Source organism: Paramisgurnus dabryanus, chromosome 19, assembly GCF_030506205.2.
Source record: "Paramisgurnus dabryanus chromosome 19, PD_genome_1.1, whole genome shotgun sequence".
NCBI classification, from domain to species: domain Eukaryota; kingdom Metazoa; phylum Chordata; class Actinopteri; order Cypriniformes; family Cobitidae; genus Paramisgurnus; species Paramisgurnus dabryanus.
In genome coordinates this window covers 13,176,705-13,202,600 of record NC_133355.1, presented here as the reverse complement: position 1 = coordinate 13,202,600, position 25,896 = coordinate 13,176,705, and the positions used below count along the sequence as shown (strand labels likewise).

Sequence of the window (25,896 nt, the reverse complement as noted above, 5' to 3'; positions counted from 1 at the left end):
GTAAAAAATTTCCCTGTAAAATAACAGTAAAGAGCTGGCAGCAGAGACGCCAGCAGTATACTGTTATTTTTACGGTATTTATACGTAAAATGACTTTACGGTAGTAGTCTGTAAACCAGAAAAACTGTATTGTTCTGTATTTATATAATTTACAGTAAAGAGCTGGCAGCAGAGACGCCAGCAGTATACCGTTATTTTTACAGTATTCATATGTAAAATTCATTTACGGTAGTAGTCTGTAAACCAGAAATACAGAATACTTCTGTAGTCACACTGTTAAATAATTTCACAGTCTAATACAGTAAAAAATAAATGCATTTTTCTGTGATTTATTTAGAAACTAAAATAATATTGTTTAGGTTTAAAGTAACAACCTAAACAATATTATTGTAATTTCCAAATAATCACAGAAATATGCAGCATTTTTGAAATAACATAAATTTAGTCTCTAAAAATTCTTCATTGATATTTAAAATATCAGTCTCCCATGAACTTGCCCAATGAATTCCCAGGGCTAAAGACAACTGCTTAAGATATGCATTATTGTGAATATTATGCAAAATAAGCAACAAAAACTTTCAAATCAAACACCTTTATTTCAAAGAGAAATGTCAATGTCAACATGAATACAAAAAAGGAAAGAAAATAAATCCTGTTGGACAATGTTGAAAAAGCTTTCTAGTAGTAAACAGAAACAGTAGTTTCTTGCTTTAGACTATGGCAATAAACGTACGTTCTTAAATTGCTTGTCAGAGACTGCCCCTAATCCTAACCAAATGTGAAGGGCATAACCTATAGTTTACTTTTTGAAAACATACCTAAGGCCATTTTGAAACTATTATAGTACAGTAGAACATTTTGTCAGGATGTATCAATAATGAGCATAAAAAACAATTAGGATGAAACCGTATAGGCACATGTGCCACTGCAAGCTAGACTTGCAGGTTACCTCTTAAAATTGTCCTGTGAGGTAGGTTTGTGTTTTTACATCTTAGTTCTTGTGGATCCAGAAGAGACGATCATCACTTTAGTAGCCGCTGTTCCTCTCTGCAGCATTATTCCAGTGCTGCCACTGTCAAAGAACAAAAAACAATCATACTCATAAATAAACTAAACAATCACGAATGTAAAGTATAAACTCCAAGTGAATGCTTATGAAGTAAAAAATACCAGTATAATTGTTGCAATGCCAGATTGTCAAAAAAATGAGAGAAAGATTATATACTCACCGATCTATGAAGTTCCATTAAAAAGTCAAGGAGATTCTTCAGTATGGCCACGTGTGTATTTAACTGCAGTGCCTAAATCAAAAGCAATTATTAATAACATAGTTTAATATGGCAAAAGGGTAGACTATTCCTTTAATGACATCAAATGGAATTATAATAAAGTCTATACCCTGTGTGTGTGTGTGTGTGTGTGTGTGTGTGTGTGTGTGTGTGTGTGTGTGTGTGTGTGTGTGTGTGTGTGTGTGTGTGTGTGTGTGTGTAGAGGCTTGAAATGTACAGTACTAATTCCATTTTATGCATAAAATACAAACACATTCATTTAATTGTATATATCTATATAATGATGGCAGGGATTGAAGGGGTTTACCTCTGAATGAATTCCAGAGGGCAGGCTGTCTCATCTTGATACTGAAGGCTGAAAATGTAGTAGGTTGCAAACATAGCAGCAAGTCCAATTGCAAATGTTGGTGTGATGCCCTCAGAGCCCTTAAAGGTGATCATCCAACCCTTAATTGTGACTTGCCTTGTTGCACTTGAAACTTAACAACATGGAAATACTTGTTACCTTGTGTAAACATTTGTAAACTCAAGATGAATGGATAAAATATACAATGTGTCTATCAATGATTCTAAATTAAATGTATATTACCAGGTATCAGGCGAGGACTTGCAGGAAGACTGAGAGTTGTCTCAACGTCAGCTGCAGTGGCAGACACCTGAAGGGAACAAATACATTATCCTTACCATAATAAGATTTTTAAGAAGAAAATTTATAAAAAGGACAATAATTAGTAAACACTAGGTGGAATGTAACCAAGACGTGAACGAGGTATCTACAATCAAACTTCTAAATAGATTTGACATTCAAAATTTTAAGGGTAACAATTTATCTTTTTAACTCCATGTTGTCACACGTAGCTTACATGTAGCTTCCTTTGAGCCAAAAAAATATTTACACCTCTCTTTTTACATATGTAGTAGTACTCCCACAAACTAGTACACACATTGCATTCACAAAGAGTCCAGAAGGACAATATTTTCACACCAATTTGGCGTTTAAAAAGAAAAATGCAAAGCCTTGACTATTCAACTTTAACCAAACTACAATTAGCTTTATTTTCTTGTTAACTGTTTGTAAAACACTTTTCATTAAAAGTCAACACAAACAAAATAAAACTCACCAAAACCATCTTGGATAGTCGATGTTCAAATAATCCTATGGTTTGGATAAAGTAAATTTTTTAATAAGTGTTGTTTCTCAAATTCAGAAGTAGCCTACGGCTAACTTTACCAAAATTAAACAAAATACCACTCAAAAGTAATATTGTTTTGGCTATTCAAATCTAAGCCTCACTGTTCAATGACATGTTTAAATCCCTAGCAAGAGAAGCTTCTATCAGTTGATATCAAGCATTTTTGGCAATATGAATAAGATTTGAATTACCGTTTCATTTGTAGATGCAAGACCCGATGAATTTGATGAAGAACACTTGAGAATGTGCAGCACGTCACCTAAATTGTACGTCCTCTTCTGGAAAATCTCCAATCCAAATAATGGTTCCCGAAATTCCATCCAGGGGTTAATGACAAATTACTTCTGTATTTTTTTTAAAGAAAATTGACCAAAAGCAAAAGGCTAGCCTCAATTTATAAAACTAATATTGCTTCTGACCGTGCTCCAAATTCCCCAGTCAACATGCATTTTCGAGAAAATACTGTATTGTCCTGTAATTTAAAACATCAACTTACTGTTGAGGGCCTCTGTCTTGTTGCTCCAATTTAAGCAGCCCACAATGCATTGCTAATTACAGTACTAAACTGTTTAACATGAAAACAGTATTTTAGTGTTGAAAATTGGCTGTAAATTTACGGCAATTGCTTACAGTGTACGTCTGTCTGTCTTTTTCTTCTTTTCTTTCATCCTTTTTTTTGGGTCCATTTTTACTGTACGTCCGTCCTGTCTTACATGACTTTGTTTGTCGTCTGTCCTTACCTCCGTCTTTCTTTCATCCTTTCTTACAACAGTTCATTTGTCTTCTGTCCTTACGTCTGTCTTTTTCTTATTTTCTTTCATCTCTTTTTCTTGTGTCCATTCTTACTCTGTTCGTCCTGTCTTACATCACTTTGTTTGTCGTCTGTCCTTACGTCTGTCTTTCTTTCATCCTTTCTTACGTCAGTTCATTCGTCTTCCATCCTTACGTTCATCCTTACATCAGTCTTTTTTTCCGTCTGTTTGATTGTTATTTTTTCCTCTTTTATTTTAGTATGGCAATATTATTACTATTATTAGTATTTTTGTTTTTTATTTGCCAATATTGCCAAATCCAAATCTAAAATAGAATTTAGCTATATATTATTCAACTTAACACATAGGCTAACCTAAGTTTTCTTTTTCTTTCCTCTAACTAATTCTAACTAATACCAATACACATTCTCAAGTTTTTAGAACAGAGAAGACTTTCCTTCCTTCCATTTCCACGTTTCCTCTTACAGTATGTGCATCCTCTTCTCGTGTAGTTCTCCCTTTACCTTTTACAACCAAGTTCCCCATTGTGTTCTATAAGAAATCTCACACATGCTTGTATGAATGAGGTGGACTGTGACCTGTAAAGATACAGCCATAGTGACATGAGTTCATGTGACGAGTGCACTATGCACACACGTGTTGATAGCTGACTCCGCTTCGATCTGCTCGGCCATGTGCCTCTCCATCAGGGTCCCGGGTCTAGTTCCGGACATTTACAAATCTCCTCCGGACTTGGCTAAATGGAAACCATCCATCAGATGTGACAGAAAGCAAACAAAGCTGCAAGATTAGCTGCTCGGTCGCCTTTGATGATGTCATTCCGGTTGTAACCCTCTGGAGCTGGATGACCTAATGCGGTTCAATGGGGAAGGAAGTGCGAACATAGTGCAAGAGTAGTGGCTTTGGTTTAATATTTGTTTTGTGTGGAAACTCGAGAATGAAGGGGTTTCATTCGTTCATTTCTTGTACTTGTCTTTCTTGTTATCTTCAATCATTATCTGATATTTAAGTAATTGATTTCATTTACTGTGTATTACAAAATTCTGTCTGTCTATCGTTCTTAGCGTTTGTATTTTGGGTGAACAAGGGGTTTAGTCGTTGTCTCAGATTTGATTTTAGAAGGCTATTGATAAGGATTGATCAATAATGGTGTGAAAGTTCTCGATGCTGAGCTATCTAACCTACGAAGCTCGAAAAATTCCCATCCTGATTAGGATTAAGGCTGAGAAGTGTAATATCCTGTAATTCGAACCCTTGTTCACAGTTGTTCTATTGTTCTGGTGGGTGATATAAACACAGCTGAATTTGAGAGTGTGAGATGAGGGATTTGGATGAATTTGGAGAGACTATAGGAGGGAGAGAGGCACAGAACGAGGACAAAAGAAAGATACAAAGGAAAGAAAGGATAGTAAAGAAAAATGATGAGGTGTGTTAAGAGGATAAGGGATATCTGGATGGATGTGATAGACATGAATAGAAGGAATCCGTCCAGTCGTGACAACCTCTGTTGCCTTAGAAATCCTATCGAAATGCTTTCTGTGTCCATTTGAGATGTTTTTGACTTCAAATGTCAACCATAACTAAAGTTTTAAAATTTTGGAACGGGCATTCGCTGCCATGGGCGTTCTGGGTTGATATGCAGTTGCTAAGGTGTACTGAGCGATGTGGTTTAATATTGTACAGTATGTGGTTGCTAGCTATGTTAAGACTAGATTACTAGATTAAAGGCGGGGTGCGTGATCTCTGAAAGCCAATGTTGATATTTAAAATCTTATAAACAAGCACGCCACTACCCCAATAGAATCTGGATCTTCTTTTGAATGACCCGCCCCACACATATGCAACCCAGGCAACGATGTTGGTTAGTAGACACGCCCCTTACAGCTGATTGGCTACAAGTGTGTTTTGGTACTCAGCCTGACTCCCTTTTCCAAAGTGTTGTTTAAAAATCATGCACTCTGTCTTTAAGGTGGGTTTTTACCCTGTTTTATTGTTTGATGGGTGAATATTTTGAGTTGTGAAAAACAAATGCACCTCTTGCTCAAAATGCACATAGCATAGATTGCATGCTGACATTTAATACTTTAAGGATTGGGATTTGTTCATATCCCTCCCTAACTCTCTGTATGAGTATTGGCAATAGCAGTGTTTGCCTTAGAAAGCACCACAAATAATTTTGACTTTTCTGCTGGAACCAGGCCACTGAAGGTGATTGTTTGTGACACCCAAGATTAGGAAAAAATAGCATTTGGCCCCCTGGTTAATGCTGAGGACACATCAACGCCGATTTTGCAGCACGGTTTTCGATGTGAGTCACCTGGAGAAGAGATTATTATGGCCGATTTTATCCCATGGGTTAAATTTGTCAGAAGTGAGGACTGTTTAGCAGTCAGGACCTTTAAAATAGACCTTTTTAGTCTTTGATTTATGTGAGTTTATTCAGTTCGTAAGGCGTTCTTTCATAAATTAAAATTAGCAGCGTAGAGGTGATCTCAATATGATGACATGAATTATTGATTGCCTGACAGATGCTTGCAAATCTAGTCTGACATTTGAAAATAAGACAATATGGAATTATAGCCTGAAAATAATGAAGGCCATTTTTGTCGAGAAGAAGCGGGGAGAGAAAAGCAAACGTCTTTTTGGGCCTATTAATATTCATTAATACCTCACGTCAGAGCTCCACTGAAACAATTCAGCGTTCACGTTTACAATGTTACTATTTTATGATTTATTGATATGTGTTGGAAAGAGCTGGGTGGTTATTAAGAGACCCCTTGAAGAAATGTGATTGCTCAAACCTAAACAGACCTATGTCATGAACCAGCATGAACAATTTTTATTGGCGGTATTGTTTTTCCTGTTTGGGTCAGTGATAAGGTGAATTTTAGCTTGGTAGAATATGTTTAGATTACAGTTATGCAGATTATCTATACCCAATATTTACATTAATGCTGTACAATAGTACTCAAGAATGATGATGACATGATGATGCCAAGTCACCAGATTTAAAGGGCACCTATTATGGAAAATCCACTTTTACACAACCACCCTACAAAGAAAAAAAAATCCACCCACTCCTTTTATTCCTTTTATAAACAAAGCAGTCTCATTAGACATGTTGTTTTGATTTTCTTGTTAATGTGACATCACACTGATAAAGCCCCGCCCATATATGCTGACTAATGCAGGGTTCACACCAGATGCGGTAGAGGCAGCAAGCGCGAGTGATTTACATGTTAAAGCAACACCAAAAAGTTTTTTTTTTACCTTAAAATAACGTTTCCAAAAAAGTTTCAGTGGTTCATCAACTCAAAACAGGGTGAACGGCACTTTCACATTTGCTTTACAGCCCTCTATCGGCCAAAATCGCACTAAAGAAGTTTCCAACCCTCAGGTAGTGGTCCTGTAGTTCGAGTGAAAACTACAAAAACTTGCTTTACGGCAGACCTACAATCCAATCAGAGCCAGCTATGCTGCAGTATTTACGACAGTGGTAATGAACAATTACGCTTCTAACCTGTAGGGGGAGCAAAGAGCAATAAGTCTTTAGTGTTGCTTTAAGTCAATACAAAGACGCGAATTGGCATCCTGTGGCGAATTTAGCTTTGCCATGGAAAACGGGTGAGTTGAAAAATCTGAACTAACCAATCAGGAGGACCTTGCTGTAGTAGTGACGTGATTACAGGAAGCGAGCGGAGTCTCAGTGGAGTCTCAGATGCCCCTCCCATGACGCGAATTTCCGCGTGAATGTCACGAATGACTAGAATTTCACGGGCGGCTTTCATACGCGAATAAAGCGAGTAAGCTCAAATGTTCAAGCATTCAACTACGCGAGAATAGCGCATTTTTGCCGCCTCTACCGCGGCTGGTTTGAATGCACCATAACAGTCCTGCGTTTCTGCCCTCAGTGAGTTTTACACAGTCCACCATATCTCAATAGTGAGATACTATTATCTCAGACTGTATTTACAGGAATCGGATCTATTTTACTCACTGTTTATTTGGGGGAGTGATGAGCTGTAGCTCATTTGCATTTTAAGGTACATACACAAAAACGTGTTTTCGCTCCCACCCAAATGAGGGCATTTTGGCCATGATATAATAAATGATCTGTGGAGTATTTTGAGTAGAACTTCCCAGACACATTTTGGGCACACCTGAAACTTTTATATTACATTTTGTAAAAATTGGCTTAATAGGTGCCCTTTAAACATTTGGTTGTCCATGTAAAAATGTTTGTCATATACAGTAGCATATGATAGGATATCCTATATGGCGCACTTTTTAACCTAATTTGTGAGCTTGTGTCCCAGTACTTTTGTGACGCATAACTCAAGATAAAAAATTATGAAGCAAAGAACATTTTATAAAGTGTTCTTTCGTATTTCTGTGCTAAATCCAATTCCCAAAGCCATATCTATAAAGTTCCTCTCTTGCAGAAGTTTGGCATTAATTTTGTTTTCTCTTTAACCCCTGGTGTTACTCTGTGCTCTTTCTGCATTATAACACCGGTCTTGCACTGTGGACGCAAACAGCTCTCTGTTTCACTAGGACATGCAGGGTTCTTCAACACCAGGGTGTGCCATTAAAGAAGAAAAAACCTGGTTTGAGTTTCAGTTATGGGTTCATAATCATGCACACACTTTGTAAAGGGTTTGGTTTTAGCTGGCTGCTTTGTCTCTCTGGTCTCTGCAGCAGTGGGAAAAGCAGTTTGAAGTCAAGTTGTAAAGATGGCAAAACAAAACAGTGGCATAAGAGCACACATTTGATACACCGTTGTTTTTAACATCAATGCTATTTGCTGGAATTAACCTGACAGTCCGTGAGACCTTGAATGTGGGAAGGTTTGCTTTCCGAATGCTTACATTTGTGTGCCGCCACACTGTTTTTGTTTTTCTTTTACACTGTCTTTCTGATTTTGCTTTGGTCTTTGTATCTGTACACATAAGCGTCATTGTGCATATGGAGTTTAGGTTTTTACATGAATTGCTTAAATGACCCGGTGTGTTGAGGAAATGATGAAGCAATGATGCTGTAACTGTGTTTGTTTATAAGGCACAATTGCTAAGGCATTGAAAACCGAAAATGTAATGTGTCTGACAAAAGCCCATGACTAAATTTACAGCATAAGGGGCCAGTCACACCAATAGCGTTTATGGCAGTTGCAGGCGCCTTTTTTGAATGATATTCTATGGGCAGGGCGCGTTTGCGCGCTGTTTATGCGCGCCGAGCGCCTTGCGGTTTTTTGCCGCCTGCCGCGCACGCGTTTTTGAAGGAGCGCTGAGAGCGGAGAAGCGCCCGACGTCATTCGTGTCTATCCATTGTCCAATCGAATGAGGGGAGAGGCGGGCCTTACGTTGTGGTGAGGGAAGTTTACAGTTGCTTTGAAGAACCGGACACCACTCGCTCACTCTCTCCTGTGTGTTTGTGCACCTCTCATCCTCAAACAAGGTCAGAGCAAGCGTCCTCTTTTTAAAGTTTCTGCTGATATGACAGTTAACAGCAAAAGAGCGCTCACGCTTCAATATTTGATTGACAAGACAGCTGACTCGGTGGTTGCTTAGCAATATGAAAAGCCGCGTCGCACTGCTCTTTTTTTAAAAAAGACAGTGCGTCGCGCCTTGCGTTTGCAAGCGTTTAAAGCGCTTTTGGTGTGACTGAAGCCTAAGAGTATTTATGGTGACTTTATTAGTTTTTATTAGACTATTTATTAGTTTAATATGACTAATTAACTGTGATGGTACAATTGAACTTTAATGGTCTTTAATGAGCTGATAATCATTAAAAATGCTATATAAGGCGTAACCTTAGGTTAATTTTAGCGATAAGCCTGCTTCTAAATTAAAAGTTTGAAACGATCCTTAACCAAGGGTTAAAAGCAGGGTTAAGAACGAAGATAACCCAGGGTTAAGCACAGTGTGAAACGCCTTAAATGATTAAAAAATAGTCTGCTGAGCTTTTTTGGATGGTTTCATTTGATGTATGGATCACCAGGTGGATCCAATGTCACTTTAGGGTTATGGTTGTTCTTGTATAGTTTATAGGAGTTCAAACCCAGGGAACACACATACTGATAAAAATGTAATGCACTTTAATTTGCTTTGGACAAAAGGGTTCACATAATTGTACAGTAAATGTGTAGTGTTGTACCTCACCAAGATTGTTGTATTGTTTCAGAATGCTACAGATTTTTTAATTGAAGGAAATTAAAATGTTTTTTTTTTCTGAACACCACTGCTGGAAAAAAACTGAATATTCATATCCATGCTTATGTTTTAGTATCATTTAAACAATTTTTTCTTAGCCATTTAAAAATTTATTGGCTCTATTTAATAAAAGGCTGCTGCAATATACTGTATACTGTAGGGCATCATGAATTCTCCCATTCATTCAACAATGGTCCGTTCATTTGTACTGCATCTGTTCACAGTCTCAGCTGTTTAAGAATGAGCTTTTATCACTCGCTGCTCACACTGGCAACAAAATCCCCCCTAATCATGTGTAATTTGATTCTCATTAGTATAAAAAGATCTAGAGGCGCAGTGGCTTTTTTCCTCTCCAAGTACCACATTATGTTCCCAAGTGGATCTTTTATGTCGGCTAATACGGATTAGAGCCACGACGTGCATGAAAACTTTTTTGTTTGTCTTGTCAGCAATGCCTTTGCTTTGAAGTCTCATTTCACAAGCTACAGGTTTTCAGTCTGTAATAGATTTTTTGCTGTGTTTTCTCTCCTCAGCCTGTCCTCCAGGTACCTACAAGATGTCATCACGGCAGCAAGAGTGTTTTTCGTGTCCGGCCAACAGCAAGGCTGAAGAGGAGGGCAGTGTGCTGTGTGTGTGTGAGGAAGACCACTTCAGGACTCCGCTTGACCCCCCGTCGGCCCCTTGCACACGTAAGAGAGCTTGTTTCCTCATGTTTGTGTTTGGGAATTGTTCCGTGCAGGTGTAGATACCAGACTGTATGCCTGTTTCTCTTTGTGTGTAAGTAAATATTTGAATTTATGTGTGTTGTCACTGTTTTACCATCCCATAATCAATGTTATTGATCCAGTTGTTTATTTTCGTTTGCAATGCTGTTTCGCCCTGCTGGAAGGATTGTTGTGTTTGTGGTGTGTATAGTAAGGCTGGGGTTCGTAAGCATTTCATTCCCAAGCCCTATTAGATGGGTGTAATCTATCTCAAGGCCCATCAGAATATTTTTAAAGATAAATATGCAATATTAAATTAATAAAATATATACTATAAGTGTAGTTTCAATATCAGAAGATAAGATATCAAAACAACAGTCATTGCTAGTCATTAATTAGATTAAAACTGTTTCACCATAACAGCCAAGTGACTTAACCCACGTTATCCCAATGTGTGACCCTGACCCACCAGTTTGGAAACCCCTGTATTAAGGGGATTTAAAGGTGGGAATGCTTTGTTATATTAGACCGTATTCACTTTCATTAGTCAAAAAATGCAAGCAATGCAATTTTATCCTTGGTTAACTAACTGCAGATTAGTTTACCGTGGATGTAATTAAACATCACAGATTGACAACTTGTTTCAGTACAAATAATACAAACTTAAAGGATGTGTGGTTTGAAGTGATGGGTTGTTTTGTGTGTAGTGTAAATTATTTTTGCAGTTCTGTTTGTTAACGTTTCTGGTCCAAACAATGACATAGTCATAGTAGTGTGGCTGGCTGGCCCTTAATTCTGGACTTAACAGGTCTCTGATTGCTCTAAAGGGCTTAGTTATGACTTTTATAGCATAATTAAACCATTAATTACTGTATTGATTAAGCTGCTTTTAAAGGAGAGAGAAAGAAACACTTTGTGATGGTGTTCATTATAGTATTGATTCCACAGTAACTCTTATAAGCAGATGGGGGGGGGGGTAATAAATGCCTGTAATGTACTGCAGAATTGTCAGTGTAAATTACTATATATTATTATTATATAGTACATTGTAAATGCAACATTAAATCTGGGCCCTTATTACATTATGTGAGTGACCAATGAGATATTATCACTCATTTTTGATGGCAATTGCACTACCACTGTGAAAACAACAGTATGTCCATTTCCAAGCACCATATTTATGCATCATTTGTCCATGTTATCAACACACCACAAATCATTTGCTCATAGTTTTCTCATTGGACAATGATTTTTGAGAATTTGTGAATCTGAAGAATCAATAAATGGCAATTCTTCTAATATAAATATGGTACATTTGCAGATTACATCTGTTTATTTATTTGGACATTAAAGAGCACCAATTATCTTATTCACCATTTTACATTTCCTTTGGTGTGTAAGTGTGTATTAGTACATGCTAACGATATGCAAAAGATACAAACTTCAAAGTAAACGATGACGCGAGTTATCGTCTCCAACTCTAATAGCTTTTCTTGGACTACAACAAACACATGGATTGTAGGCAACAGTTTTCCTCCTGGGATTAGTGATGTAGACAAGACTGACATTATCATAATTCCTCCCGCTTCGGACTCAGCCTGTAAGTTAACTCCTGTTAGCATTGCATTGTGACCGAATCTTTCAAACATGGTAAGGAGCATCACATTTCCGATTGACTTCAGAGACGTCAGGCCAATCACAGCCAGTGTTGGGCAAGTTACTCAAAAAAAGTAATTAATTACTAGTTACTAATTACATCTTCAATCATGTAATTAGATTACTTTACAAATTACTCTCTCCAAAAAGTATTTAATTACTTATTACTAATTACTTTCTAAATCCTATTTAGTATACAGGTATGATACAAGGATAGGCTTGAAACGGCTCGAAGAAATAATATATAAAAGTACATAAATTATTCTGGTCCCGCTTTAGGGTCCAATTCTTTCTAACTAATTATTAACTACTTTCGCCTCAATATCCAACTACTGCTTATTAATACTAAAGAAGTTGTTAATTTAAGTACACTGTAAAAAATCCAATTAATGAAATGTTGGAAGGGCAAAAATATATAAGTTAAACCAATTTTCTTGTTTGGGCTTAGTTGAGTAGACATATTATTTTAAGTCTAGATAAATCTGTGTTTAAAACATTAAGTGAATGGTTATTTCCAAATTCAGTCAACATCAAGAATGGCTATGTTGACTGAACTAATTAAGACAAATCTGGTCAATATGTGGACTTATGACAGCTATGTTTCCTGACAACAAAATGCTCACAATATTACTGTTATTTGGTAACAAAATGTAATTTTAAGAGTTGTTCAGGCGTGAATGTATGTGCTTTAAGTTTAAATATGCGGTCGGTTAATATAGATAGCGTCTATTTAAAAATGTGCTCGGACACTTTCGGACGGAGAAGAGCTCCAGATGAGCTCCAGAAAATCACAGACACTTAAGCGCTCACACCCCGCCCAGCGCAGCCTCCCCTCGGCAAGCCCATCAGAAACCGACTGCTGGCTCTGATATCTCTGTGGGGTTTAAACATGCGATTTAATTCATTTTAATTTCTTATACTTAATAATAAAAGGTTTACCGGTATGTTTTAAATCATATTTTAGGATTGCACTTAAATGATATCGCTGTTGAATGATATTTCATATCTTTCACATTTGTTATAACTGGGCTGCGTACTGCCTGCGATTTTGAACTTCAGAGCTGAAGGTGCAAGTGGAGAAATAGTCCCAATATCATAACAATCTTAAAACTTCTAAATATACCCGTGTGTGTACCCGTGTGCGTGCGTGTGTGCGCGCGCGCGTGCTCGCGCGTGTGCATGTATGTATGCGCGTGCGTCTGTGTATTTTGAATTTAAAATGTTTTAACTCGGAAGGATCTGGATCACAGTTCATTTAATCTGAGATCAATCCGCACGCAACAGCTGGAATCACTTCCTGATTCACACAAGGGAGGACACAAGTCAGCCGTTTCCTCAAGTTCATGTCGTCAGGTAAGTGTTTGTAATTAAATGTTAATTTTAGAATATATTAATTGGCAAAGACGCAAATACTTGACGTTTTTGTAATTATATTTTTGTAAAGATACATTAGAAGTGTGTTATGTTACGTGACCGAAGTAAAGTGGAGCTATTTTAGTTAAGATAAAAAGCCTGGATATAGGGTTGGTTTACCGGACAAAGTTTAGAACTCGGTCTTTATTATAATTGGGACATTTTTACAAACAAACCTTATATAATACAATACTGGCGTGCATTTTGAGACAAAACAATAGCACTCATATGTTAAGAGATGTCAGTAAGTTATTTTAGTCAGTGAAAAGCCTTGTCCGAGAAAACCGCCCAATAGTGTTTAATTATGTGTGATGTCTGAGGGAAATTTGGCCTAACATTAACGTTATTTAGGGAATAAAGTCTTTCACCGTCAAACTTTATTATATTAAACATGTTATTTATGTATGTGTGTGTGTTTATATTCCTCTGTTTATCAAACCAGAGCGGAGATGATGTGAGGGGCAGACCAGAAGGATACATAGCGAGACAGTCTCCGCTTGGACTGGCTGAGGAAAGTCTCCTAAATGGCCCTGGAGATGTTCTGACTGACTTTGGAGGCTTTTTGGACTGTTTTATGCCCTCTATTTAAAGAAGACTTAATTCTGTATGTTCAGTCTGTATGATAAGTGAATAAAAAGCTTTTGTTTTTATGTGACTGAAGTTAATTATTTTGTTTACAACACCAGCATAAATTATTTGATAAATAATTTAAAAATGTTATTAAAAAAATCCCAAATTATAAATATGAATTGAAGTAACACATAAAACATTGAGTGAATACTTAAATTTTAATTGACAGAGTCTTTGCTGTAAGTTTTTAAAGATTCAACTGATTAAAACATTTTAGTTGAATGAACTATAAAGCTAATTGAGCCAACATACTTTTTTATATTTGAGTCAAATTTGGGCAAACTAAAAAACATCAATCCAGGTAACACTTTGGAGACAGAAATTGAGTGAACGTAAAATTTCTGTGGAACTAGTTACTAAAAAATAATTCATTGAGCCAACAATTTATTTTTTACAGTGTATTGGTAGAAATGGGGAGGGTTAAAGATGTAGAATAAGGTTTTGCAGAATCAGGCATTAATATGTGCTATTAAGTATTAATATACAGCCATCATCTCATTAATATTAATGCTAATAATAATCAACCAGTTAATAGTGAGAATTGTAAACTAAAACCATGTTAAATCCACTATTGTGTTTAAGTATACATAATTGTTTTACAGTCCATACACAGTTAGTTACATCAGAAGTAACTGTAATTAGATTACAAGAAAAATAAGAGTAATCCCTTACTTTACTTTTTCATAGGAAAAGTAATTAAATTACAGTAACTAATTACTTAGTAACTAGTTACACCCAACACTGATCACAGCATACAGATTAGCTAGCCAATCAGGGACACAACGCTTTTCAAATTGATGGGTTTTGTACAAAATCAGTGCGATTCAGGAAGACAGGGAAATCTGGAGCTACCAAAATGTATGTTATGTGGAAAATAATGTGTTTTTAACCATAGACCACACAAACACATTGTATTATACCAAATACAGTTTTTTGGCAATGAAATAGGTGCTCTTTAATGTTTCACACACATAATTTTTATACAGGTTGTCAAATTTAGTGAAACATATATTATATTGGTAATATGATGAAATCCACCTGTGGTTCCTGAAGGTGACCCCAGTTGGTCAGTAGCTATGTTTATATGCAACCAAATAATTTGTTTGTAATAGTATTGATGGCTCAGTTGTATTGAAAGCCTTCATGTAAACACCTTAATCAATATGACTGAGGTCGATCAGATGCAAATTTGGATCGTATTCAAGGGGGTGGTGTACTCCGATCTGTGATCCGATCAGCAGGACAAAAGTATGCATGTCAACTTGTGAATCGTAGTATTTTCACAATGTAAAAGCAATAAAATAGCATCCTGCCTTTTGAAAATTGTGTTTTCATTGCCAATATCTGAAAACTTCTTAAAAACAACTTTTTCCAACTCAGCTTTGTACATTTATCCAGAGATGCTGTGTGCTGGGTGGTGTTGCCATGTCCTCTGCTTTTTTTCGAGTTCAGATTTGGCTACTGTTTAAACTGTCTTCACAGGTTGTATTTTTCCTGCGGGTTCAAGATGAAAGGATTTTGTTTGTTAGTTATTGGACTGTAAATAGTTATTGGGATGCTTTGGAATGTCCATTTGGGATGGTTTGATATTTGAAGCTGGCAACCCTGGCTGTGTGCTGGCACAGACGTTCGGTTCAGATTATATAGAATGTAATGTAAATGACATCAGATTGCAATGTTTAGGGTGCATGCAAACTGTATTGTCGTAACCTTGTGTCACAGATGGCACTTTTTTGATATTTTGTTATCGAATGCAGTTACCTGTATACATTTAAACATGGCTTAAGTGTATGCAAAAAGATTGGCTGTATTTGATGATGGATGTAATAACACGTAACGGATTCCTCTTTTCCTAAAGAAAAATCCAGGATTCAATATAAATCACAAAATAGAGTAAATCGAGTAAAAAACTCATTTAAATTTCAGTAATTGTAACTGCGTTACTTGATTTAAAAAAAATACTTCATTACATGTTTATTGCCGCTAAAAGTAGTGGAATTACAGTAACGGAATTAATTGTAATGCGTTACTCCCATCACTGTTTTTAACACAACTTGTGTTGTCCCTTTCAATATATGATTAATATAAAATTAGAAAACAATACATTAACAGATAAATCTCGAATGTTAAAATTCGGCCTTCTTAACATTAGATCGCTTACCAATAAAGAACCTATTGTCAATGAAATAATTACAGACCAAAACTTAGATGTACTCTGTTTAACAGAAACCTGGCTTAAAGCAGACGACTACATTAGTTTAAATGAATCCACCCCACAAGACTATTATTATAAACACGAACCTCGATTAAAGGGGAGAGGGGGTGGTGTAGCTACAATATACAACACAATTTTTAAAGTAAACCAAAAATCTGAGCTAAAATTTAACCATTTGAAGTAATGTTGTTAAATATGGAAATAACTGATCGTAACCACAAACAGCTTTTTTTTGCCTTAGCGACAATCTATAGACCACCGGGCCACCATGCAGATTTCCTTAAAGAAATAGCAGATTTCCTATCTGAGCTTGTAGTCACTGTAGATAAAGCTCTTATTGTTGGTGATTTTAATGTCCATGTGGATAACCCAAAAGACGCATTAGGACGTGCGTTTATAGATGTTCTAAATTCTCTCAATATTAGACAAAACGTGACAGGGCCAACGCATACTCGTAAGCACACATTAGACTTAATTCTGTCACTCGGACTCAATATTAATGACGTCGAAATATCACCTCAGAGTGATGCAGTTTCTGACCATTACCTTGTGTCATACACTGTACTTCTAGATAGGATCACTCAATCCACAACATGCTACCGACTAGCCAGAACAATAATTTCCACCACTAAAGATAGCTTTATTAGCACTCTTCCAGACCTGTCCCAAATGAAACATGTAGCAGATAACTGTGACGATCTAGATATTGTAATAGAAAACCTAAACAATGTCTGTATTGTACAAATACGGTGTACCGCAGGGATCAGTTTTAGGTCCTATCCTGTTCTCGTTATACATGTTACCCCTAGGAGACATTATCAGGAAACATAACATAAGTTTTCACTGCTATGCGGATGATACCCAGCTTTACATCTCCTCGCATCCCAGCGAAACACACATGTTTTCTAAGCTAAAAGACTGCATTAGCGATGTTAGTGACTGGATGGCACATAACTTTCTTAAGCTCAACTCCAATAAGACAGATGTACTTATTATTGAACCAAATCGCTACAAACATAATATGTCAGATTACAAATTGCACATAGATGGCTGTACTGTGGTGCCATCTTCCACGGTTAGGAACTTAGGTGTGATGTTCGACAGCAACTTATCCTTTGATAGTCATATCGCCAACGTCTGCCGCACAGCATTCTTCCATCTTAGAAATATCTCAAAAATACACCATATACTGTCTACATCTGACGCAGAGAAGCTTATTCATGCTTTTATGACCTCTAGAATAGACTATTGTAACTCGCTACTCGGGGGATGCCATTCAAATCAGGTCAACAAGCTTCAGCTAGTTCAAAACGCTTCTGCAAGGGTACTTACTCGATCTAAGAAGTATGACCACATAAGCCCAATTCTGGCATCTTTACACTGGCTACCAGTTAAATATCGCATCCAATTTAAAATATCACTAATCACCTACAAAGCTTTAAATGGCTTAGCACCCTCATATCTTAGAGAATTACTATCAGAATACAATCCATCACGCACACTACGGTCGCAAAATTCTGGCCTATTGATTATCCCTAGACTATCAAAAGTGTCTAAAAGTGGAAGATCCTTTTCCTACTTAGCCCCTAAGCTCTGGAATGATTTACCAACCGATGTCCGAGAATCAGACACAGTCGATCATTTTAAATCTAGACTTAAAACTTTTCTCTTCAACAAAGCATTTGCATAATTTGTCTAGTAAAGGTTCTTAACTCGCAAAAGTTATTTTCACGGAACAAAGCACTCACGGTCATAACACAGACCAACCAAATAAATAAATAAAAACCTTTTCTGCATGAACACTTAAAATGAATTGCATTAAATAGTTTGCTACCGTTTGCCACTGAACCTGCATTAACGACGACAGTGGGGCTTCCGGCCTTAGTCAAACGGGTTGGCACGTATGGTCGGGTTGCGATTTTGGCGCTATCGTAAGTCTTATGAATAGTATGCCATACAGACCCGTTTGCCACTGAACCTGCATTAACGACGACAGTGGGGCCTCCAGCCTTAGTCAAACGGGTTGGTACAGATGTGGCCTTTAAAAATGCGCGTTTCTGAGAGCAGAATGCCGCGGAGACTTCCGAAATTCTGCGAGATCCCGCAGAAGGGGAGTTCGGTGGGGGACGCAGGAAATATAAAAACCTGTAGAGGGCAGGCGTGTTTCATGTAGGCCATACTGACGACAATGTGTGTGCTCGACTTCATGCTTAGCGTACTGTATGATATTGAAGTAACATGACACGGATTATCAATGTTTAGGCGATAGACTTTGATGTCTTACAAATGCATGCTTTTTGGCAAACATTTTGTTGGCGAAGTTTTCTTTTGCCAGTTACATAAACAGTCACATATTCTTCATAAAAATCGGACTCAAACGCGCATCATTTGTCTTATTTTTTCCGTGTACTTACAGTAGAAGAGACGTGATGTATGATAATCGAGTCTTATAACAAAATAATTCGCGAAGACCTTTGAAGAGACCGAGCGCATTTACGCAATATCATTAACTAGTTTATCTAATTTTACATTTAGTTCATTTTTGCATCTGAACGTTTTAATAGCTTTAACATGGTTGTGTTGCACTTTTCTGCATTACTGAACAGTAAGCTACTTTTTATATTATCATGTTTCCCTTTACATGGTATGAAACACGATAAAAAGTATGCAATGGTGTTTAATACATTTCACTGAGAATTTGTATAATATGTTATACTTTTGTACTAAGGAAATAAAATCATATTGTGAGTGTAAATATTCATAAATTGGAGGAGTTTCTGAGGTGTTTGTCATCGGCAAAATGTGCAGTTTCTTTGTTGCTGATTAAAAACCGTTGGCTATGTGATTGTTTAAAATTGACATTTTTTCTACTTATTATTAATTTATTTTTTGCCTACATTTACTCAAATAATATCAATGTGAAAATATAAGTAATTCATACTTCAAGTTAGGCGTAAAACTTACACATTTTTGATGTCAAATAGAAATAATAATAATTTGAAATATGCAATTATTACAGTTTAAAAAACTTAAATATATTACTCTGACCTTTTTAAATATATTGACTAAAATAATCTGTAAATGTAATACTTATATTATTAAGGCGTATACATCAAATAATATATGTACATTTTACACAAAATATCTGTTCTATTTTAAGTAATTTATTTTCCAACTAAAAAAATCGCATAACTGCATTAAGAGATTTTATTAAGTTACTTTAATCATTTATTTTAGAGATATTTACAAAGCCACTGAATCATTTTTAACAGTGTGTACATTATGACCTTACGGTAGACTATTATTAAATGCATATAAATAAAAATATGTAAAACTAAATAAAAAATATATCATACACGGACTGTATGTAAGCATACGTTTTCTTGTTCGGTGCACGTGGGTTTAAATGCCGTTTTTCTAAAGAAGAATTTTAAAACTTTATTGGTGGTAGTTGAGAAGACTTCCTTTTTCCATTTCTAAATCATTTTGAGCGCAATATAAATGTATCATATTGTTATTCTTATTATATAAGAATACGCAATTTTTACAACATTTTTAACATATAGAAAATATACGTTAAGCGTGTTGTGTGTATTTCCTAATTATAAGCTTTTGATGAAATTGCACCAAAACTAAACGTGCATAAAAACATTTAAAAAAATCATTTAAATAAGCGAAAAATCTTTTTTATGAGCTCAAAATGTTGAATATAATGTGCTATTGCTGAAAATTGCCCATCTCTAAAGAAGAATATTCATCTTTAAAGTTAAAGAAACAAAAAAGTACTGATAAGCATTCTCAAATATGTATATTCTGCAAGCACTCATTTATCCATAATGATGTAATTTATTTTTTAATAACATATTGTCGCTGTCGGGCAAAGATACTCTCTGGACACCAAGACCATGTCTATGGGTTCAAGAATAACAAAATATTGGCCATTTGAAACTCGAAAGTCTTGTCCCATTGTTTTCCATTTTGCGGGTGATAAAACTCCTGTGCACGTCGTTCAAATTCATTGAAATTTTGTTCACTTGTAGTTTAGCAAGTATGTATAATACAATTTCAATAATGTTTTTACACTGCACATCGTCTGAGGAAATCCGAAGTTGCGTCGAGGGGAACCAAGCTGACAGCCGCGACAGCAGAGATTGTCACGTAGTACCTACAAAAGGGTACCTGCCAGCGAGAGTCCTCTGATTCTGGCCTTGTTCTTTTACTCCTCAGAGTCTAAAACCAGGAGGGCATATTAAGTATTCATTGTATTTTCATTTTAACAGAGCAGCTATGGTTGCGCGTTTCACACACCTCTCCAAACCACGTTGTTAACACTATGCTTGTTCGACTTCATGCGGCGCCACAAGAACCGACAGCCGGATGACGTCAGAGTACCGCGAGAATGATTCAAGAAATCATATTTCGCCTCGCTCTCGCGATACTGTGACGTCTTCCGGCTGTCGATTCTCGGGGCGCCGCATGAAGTCGAACAAGCCTATTGACAGCAGCAAAAGCTACGCATGCGCTTTTAACTTGTAAAACTCAAAGGTGTATGGGTAATGTAGTCTCTGCTCTCGGTGGGACAAATTAGGTAGCTTGCATTGTGAAGGGCGCTTTGAAAAGCGGCAGCGCAGCCAAAGGATTAAATTAAGCCTCTGATTTAAACAGCTGTGCAAATGAGCGTTCTGGTATACGCTAGAAGTACGTTCTGGGCGCAGGGAGAGGTGGTGGTACGCAAGAGCTATATTTGGAAGTGGCGGTACTGAGTACTGGCGCCTACCGGCCCACATTAAAGCACTGGCGGTAGCAAAGGTAGACGGCCCTTTGAAAAGCAAAAGAAAGCTGATAAAAATGAGAAACCCACACTGAAATAAATTGGAGTAGGATTTAGGCTACTTAACAAAATCTAAACATTTTTCACTCAGAAAAGGCTAGTAAATATAAACAAAATTATCAGCAGCTTTAACTTTATTACTTTTTTAATTTTAATTCACTCTTTGTTTCAGCGATGTTTATAAATATACTATATTTTTGCATTTTGATTACAAACTGTTCTACACTGAAAAGAAACTAATGTAATCTTCATGATTTAATCACGTAAAACACAAGTCTAAACACAAGCACCACTTTTCTGAATGATGATAATCACAAACATCCCAGAGTTTGTAAACCAATTGTTTGTAAACATATTTAATGCTAACTACTTAAAAATTCAGAAAATATTTTTTACAGTGTATAAATAAAAAGACATGAAGGAAGTTAATTCCAAAATGTAATTAATTGTACATGCAGTGCCGCTGCTAGCCATTTTGGTGCCCTAAGCATAATTCCTTTATAATGCCCCGACCCTGAGAAAAACAATGTTTGTTTTTGACAGTTTAATTTTTTATTGACAAACATATAACTTAATAGCAGAAAGTAAAATCTTCACAGCTTTAGCCAACACACACTACACATTTGAAAGTGCAAACTTTTATAGAATAGCAAAACAGAAAAAAATTACCAAACTTAAATTATCAAAATAATCCAGACATGGTTTTCCCAAGTACAATGTCACTTTAAATAAATTACATTAAATAAACATCAATAAGTAAACAAGAATACTCAATATTCTTAAATAAAACAAAGATTCAGAGAACTAAGTGTCACAGTAATGTTTGCTTCATATCATGACGTTTTATATTTATATTATATATTTAAAGTGATGAATTGTAACATGTGCACTGACTGCTAACGTTAACTTTTACTGAGAAAGTATTAACCACCGTCACGTCAAAATAAACCACAAAATAAACTGCTGCTCAATATCTAAAGAAACGTAGAAAAGAAAGTAACAGCTGCGTCAGTTATTTGTAAAGTGAATATGCATAGGTAATGTTTTACAGTAAAATCTCAATTTAGCTTGCACTGAAGTTATAAATTATAACAACATAGTTTGCTAAACATTAATATCAGCACAGCAAGTTCGAGGCGCATTACGATTAGCAGCAGCTGCAGCCCATGCGCATTTCCCTTAATAGGAGTGAATGATAAAACATGATGGATTTACCTGCAAGTGATGCACGGGCATCATCCCGCAGTTTCTTCCTTTTTCTTTTTTCCGATCCTGACTCCTGCTGTCTTTTCGGGACCATTTCCAAAAGTTGCCTTCTGACTGGCCGTTTCTCAATCCGAAAGCTGCAGCCTGCGCGAGGTCGCATATGCAGGCTGCATACGTCATCAAGCCTGGTTTATTTCATTTAACTAAACATTACATTAGCAAGTCATAAGCATATTACAACAATTTACGATTAACTAAGAATAATAGTTCACCTTATAATCGTTAATATTACGAAATAAGAAAGTTTTAGCGACGTATGCAGCCTCTAAATGCGACCTCTGGAGGCTGCAGCCTTCGGATTGAGAAACGGCCTCTGTCAAACTTCAGGCGCCCGCGCGATCAACCGGCACGGACCATCAAAGGCTGGGGGCATACTTTCTAGACTAGAGCCATTAAATTATCTCGTTCCCCCTTTTTTGTAACATATACATGGATATAAAGGCCCTAATAATATTTCTATAGACTAATGAAATAATTTCAGCATTATAATTTTTTTTCATTAGGCTATTATTTTTGGTGCCCCCTCAGCATGTGATGCCCTACGCACAGCGCGTGATGCGCGTTATGGGAGCGGCGGGGCTGTGTACATGGTTTAGCTGCTTGTTTTAGCAGCTACCAGTGACACAGAGTCAAGAAATTAAAAAACACCCACCCCTAGGTCTGCCAATTCTTTGCCAACCCCCAATGCTAATCGATCACCTCATCATCAGGGAATCAAAAGAAAACCGGTTTATCCAGTTTTCACCAGCGCGTTGGGTTTTAATTTCAACCCTTGCAGTTTCTTTGTTAAAATGCAATTTAAGCAAATAGGCCTAATACATACGCTGTATGTTATTTTAAATGAATGTTTATAACTTATAAAATTAAGTGGATATCAGGTAACTTAATTTGACATATGTTGATATAACCTAGGCTCTTTTTGTTATGAAACATGTTCAATGGTTACAGTGCCTCATGGTGGGGTTGAACCCCTGGTTCAGTTTACCCCATCTGGTTCACTTAGCCCCACAGCCACCGTTTTGGAAAACTGCCTAGCTTAGTAATTCAGGCTAATCTTTAGCTAAATCATTCACATGGTTTTATACATTAGCCTATCACCAATATGTATGGTATAAATATTTAGACCTGGATAAATCTACTTTGACATAACAGCCATTATACCTGGTATGTATACATTTTACTTTGATAGGATAAAAACTGTTTTTTTTTTTTTAAATCATACTTTAATCATAACTCTTTAATTTGTCCTTCTCTTTAACATAGCCAAATATAAATTATGGTTGCTACCTGTATTTGTGGTCACACGGCTACAAATCTGTATGGTTGCCTAGATAAAGGGGGTGGGTCAACTTACCCACTGGCTCACTTTGCCCCACTCTCCCCTACTTGGTATTGAGAAACGGGCATTGTTTATCGAAGCCGGAGCGCGAGCTACAAACTACAGAGCGAGTGCGCGGGTGCACAATGGTGAAAGAGCAACACACGATGTAAATAACTAAACCAGTGCTCGCAGTACAGACACTTTATATTTTAGCGTACTGCGTACCTTCACTTTCTTTTGCGTGCCACCACTTCTCATGTTGCTGGTACTTTGCCTTAAAGAGTCAAAGGGCGTTTCTATGTGGCGCTGCGCAGACAGTTCGGCAACTAAGACATCAAAGTACCGCGAGAGCAAGTCGAAATGTTACAAATGGTCCGACTTTACCTTTGCTCTCGCGGTACTCTGATGTCATACGCCGACCAGTCAGCGCCGCACCATTTAAAGTCGAACACACAAAGCGTCAAGGCAGGGCCGCTGGAAGTCATTTTGAACAGGGGGTGCTGTGAATTTTTTTAACCAAAAAACCTATGAGCCTATAGGCCTATTTAAAATACATTTTAAAAATAAATACATTGAGATTTACTACTTTATTGTCATATACACTTCAGGGCACACAGCCAGGGTCTGAAACACAGACATCATCAGTTCTCAGATGAATATGCGCTATTAATCAGAAGCAAAAATACTTATCCCAGGGGGAATTACTTTCGTTACAATTTACATACAACATATAATATTATAACAACATATAATATTAATTAAACTTCACAGTTTTCAATGTCCATGCGGACGAACATATTTTACTTTCGTTTTTAAGTTAAGATCACACGTCGATTAACAGATGTAAAATATTCTCACATTAACATACCTAGTATATTTTTATATAGATCTTTTTTTACTAAATAGTACTATTACTGTCTTTTTTAAACATATAAATAATTCATAATTTGAACAAAAATAATAATGGGTTTAGTTCTGATATTGTATACTTTTATAAAGAAAAACATGGTGTATAATTACATTTTTAGAATAGGCTTTATATAAGGTTTGTACTGTAAAAATACTTTATTTGTTACAAACAAAAGATAAAGAATTTACAAACGTGTGGAGAGCCATTTCAGCACTTGGACAGCGAAATGTTTTTTTTAAAAGCATTACTTAAAATGTTTTCTCATCTCACCATATCTACAGGTGCAGAGTCATTATATACAATAAATCCGTTGGGTAGCATTTAAAAAAAAAACATTTAAAAGTAGATGCATTTGTTTAAAGCAAAGCATTTATTTACTTAGCTACAGATGAAGCAGCTCTTTGCGCCTTCTAACGTCTCATAATTGGTCATCATTTATGTCCAAGAGACTCAATAATAATCTGTTACATTTTAATCCTTTAATTTTTCATATTAAAAAGCGTTTTTGTGCTGCTGCGCATCCATGTAATAAACAAACCCGCGTTGTCATTCCGTTGATACGCATATTATCAACGCGCTCTTTACTCGAACAGAAAAAACTCGCCTCGCGAATTGCGCCGGTTGTATAATAGAGATTCCAATGTCTCTCATGAGCTAGAGGACTAATATCCAGGGAGTTCAGTATTTCTGTGTGGGCATGCATCAGGGAAAGGTGTGTGAGTCTTTTCTGGGTCATGGTGCTGCATACCAATGTCTTCAAAAGATGCAAGGCGGAAAAAGTGCGCTCGGATGAGGCCACGGATAGGCACAGTAATGAAATTAAAATCCAAAATACACGTAATAACCTACGTGTGTCAAAAATAATTTCCTAAAATATTCATAAGTAATATATCAATTGTGCAAAATATTTTAACCTAAAAAAAATATATTTCTCGCCTTCCCGCGACCATGCGTCAAGGTCTGGAGGAAAATGATACCTGCCCGGATCCCACGCACGCATCTGCAGTTATATACATTTTACAAAACCAGTATTCATTAGATTTTAAGAACTTTTTTGCCACTTTTAAAACTGTAAAACTAAATAAAAAAGATATCATATGCCGAATAAGCATGTAAGCATATGTTTTCTTGTTCGCTCCACGCAACACGGGTTTAAACGCCGTTTTTTTTCTAAAGAATAATGTTTACACTTTATTGGTGGTGGTTGAGAATAATTTATATTGCTTGCAGAATAATGTATATTGCATTTTAGCGCAATATAAATGTATCATATTGTTATTCTTAAATTAAAGAATACTAATATATTTTTTACAACATTTTTAACTTTAAAACATATAAAGATGCTTTGTACAATAGCTTTGCTTCTGACAACAATTTTCTGTAATAAATCAGTAAATGAATCACAAAATGTGTTGAAAGTGGCGAATAAAATGCTTGTCAATTCAAACAAAGGTGTATAAAACCGCTTTAATTAACAATAACTAAA

At 36.3% G+C, this 25,896-nt stretch overlaps 1 protein-coding gene across 2 annotated transcripts in view; it reads left to right on the top strand.

Annotated features, from left to right (window-relative positions):
• Window positions 1–25,896, top strand: part of LOC135779425 (ephrin type-A receptor 7) — a 172,599-nt gene that overhangs the window by 89,127 nt on the left and 57,576 nt on the right. For both annotated transcript variants that reach the window (XM_065290149.2, XM_065290143.2), the window contains exon 4: window positions 9,998–10,153. In XM_065290149.2, the coding sequence (XP_065146221.1) occupies window positions 9,998–10,153 (156 nt within the window). The remainder of the gene's footprint in view (window positions 1–9,997; window positions 10,154–25,896) is intronic.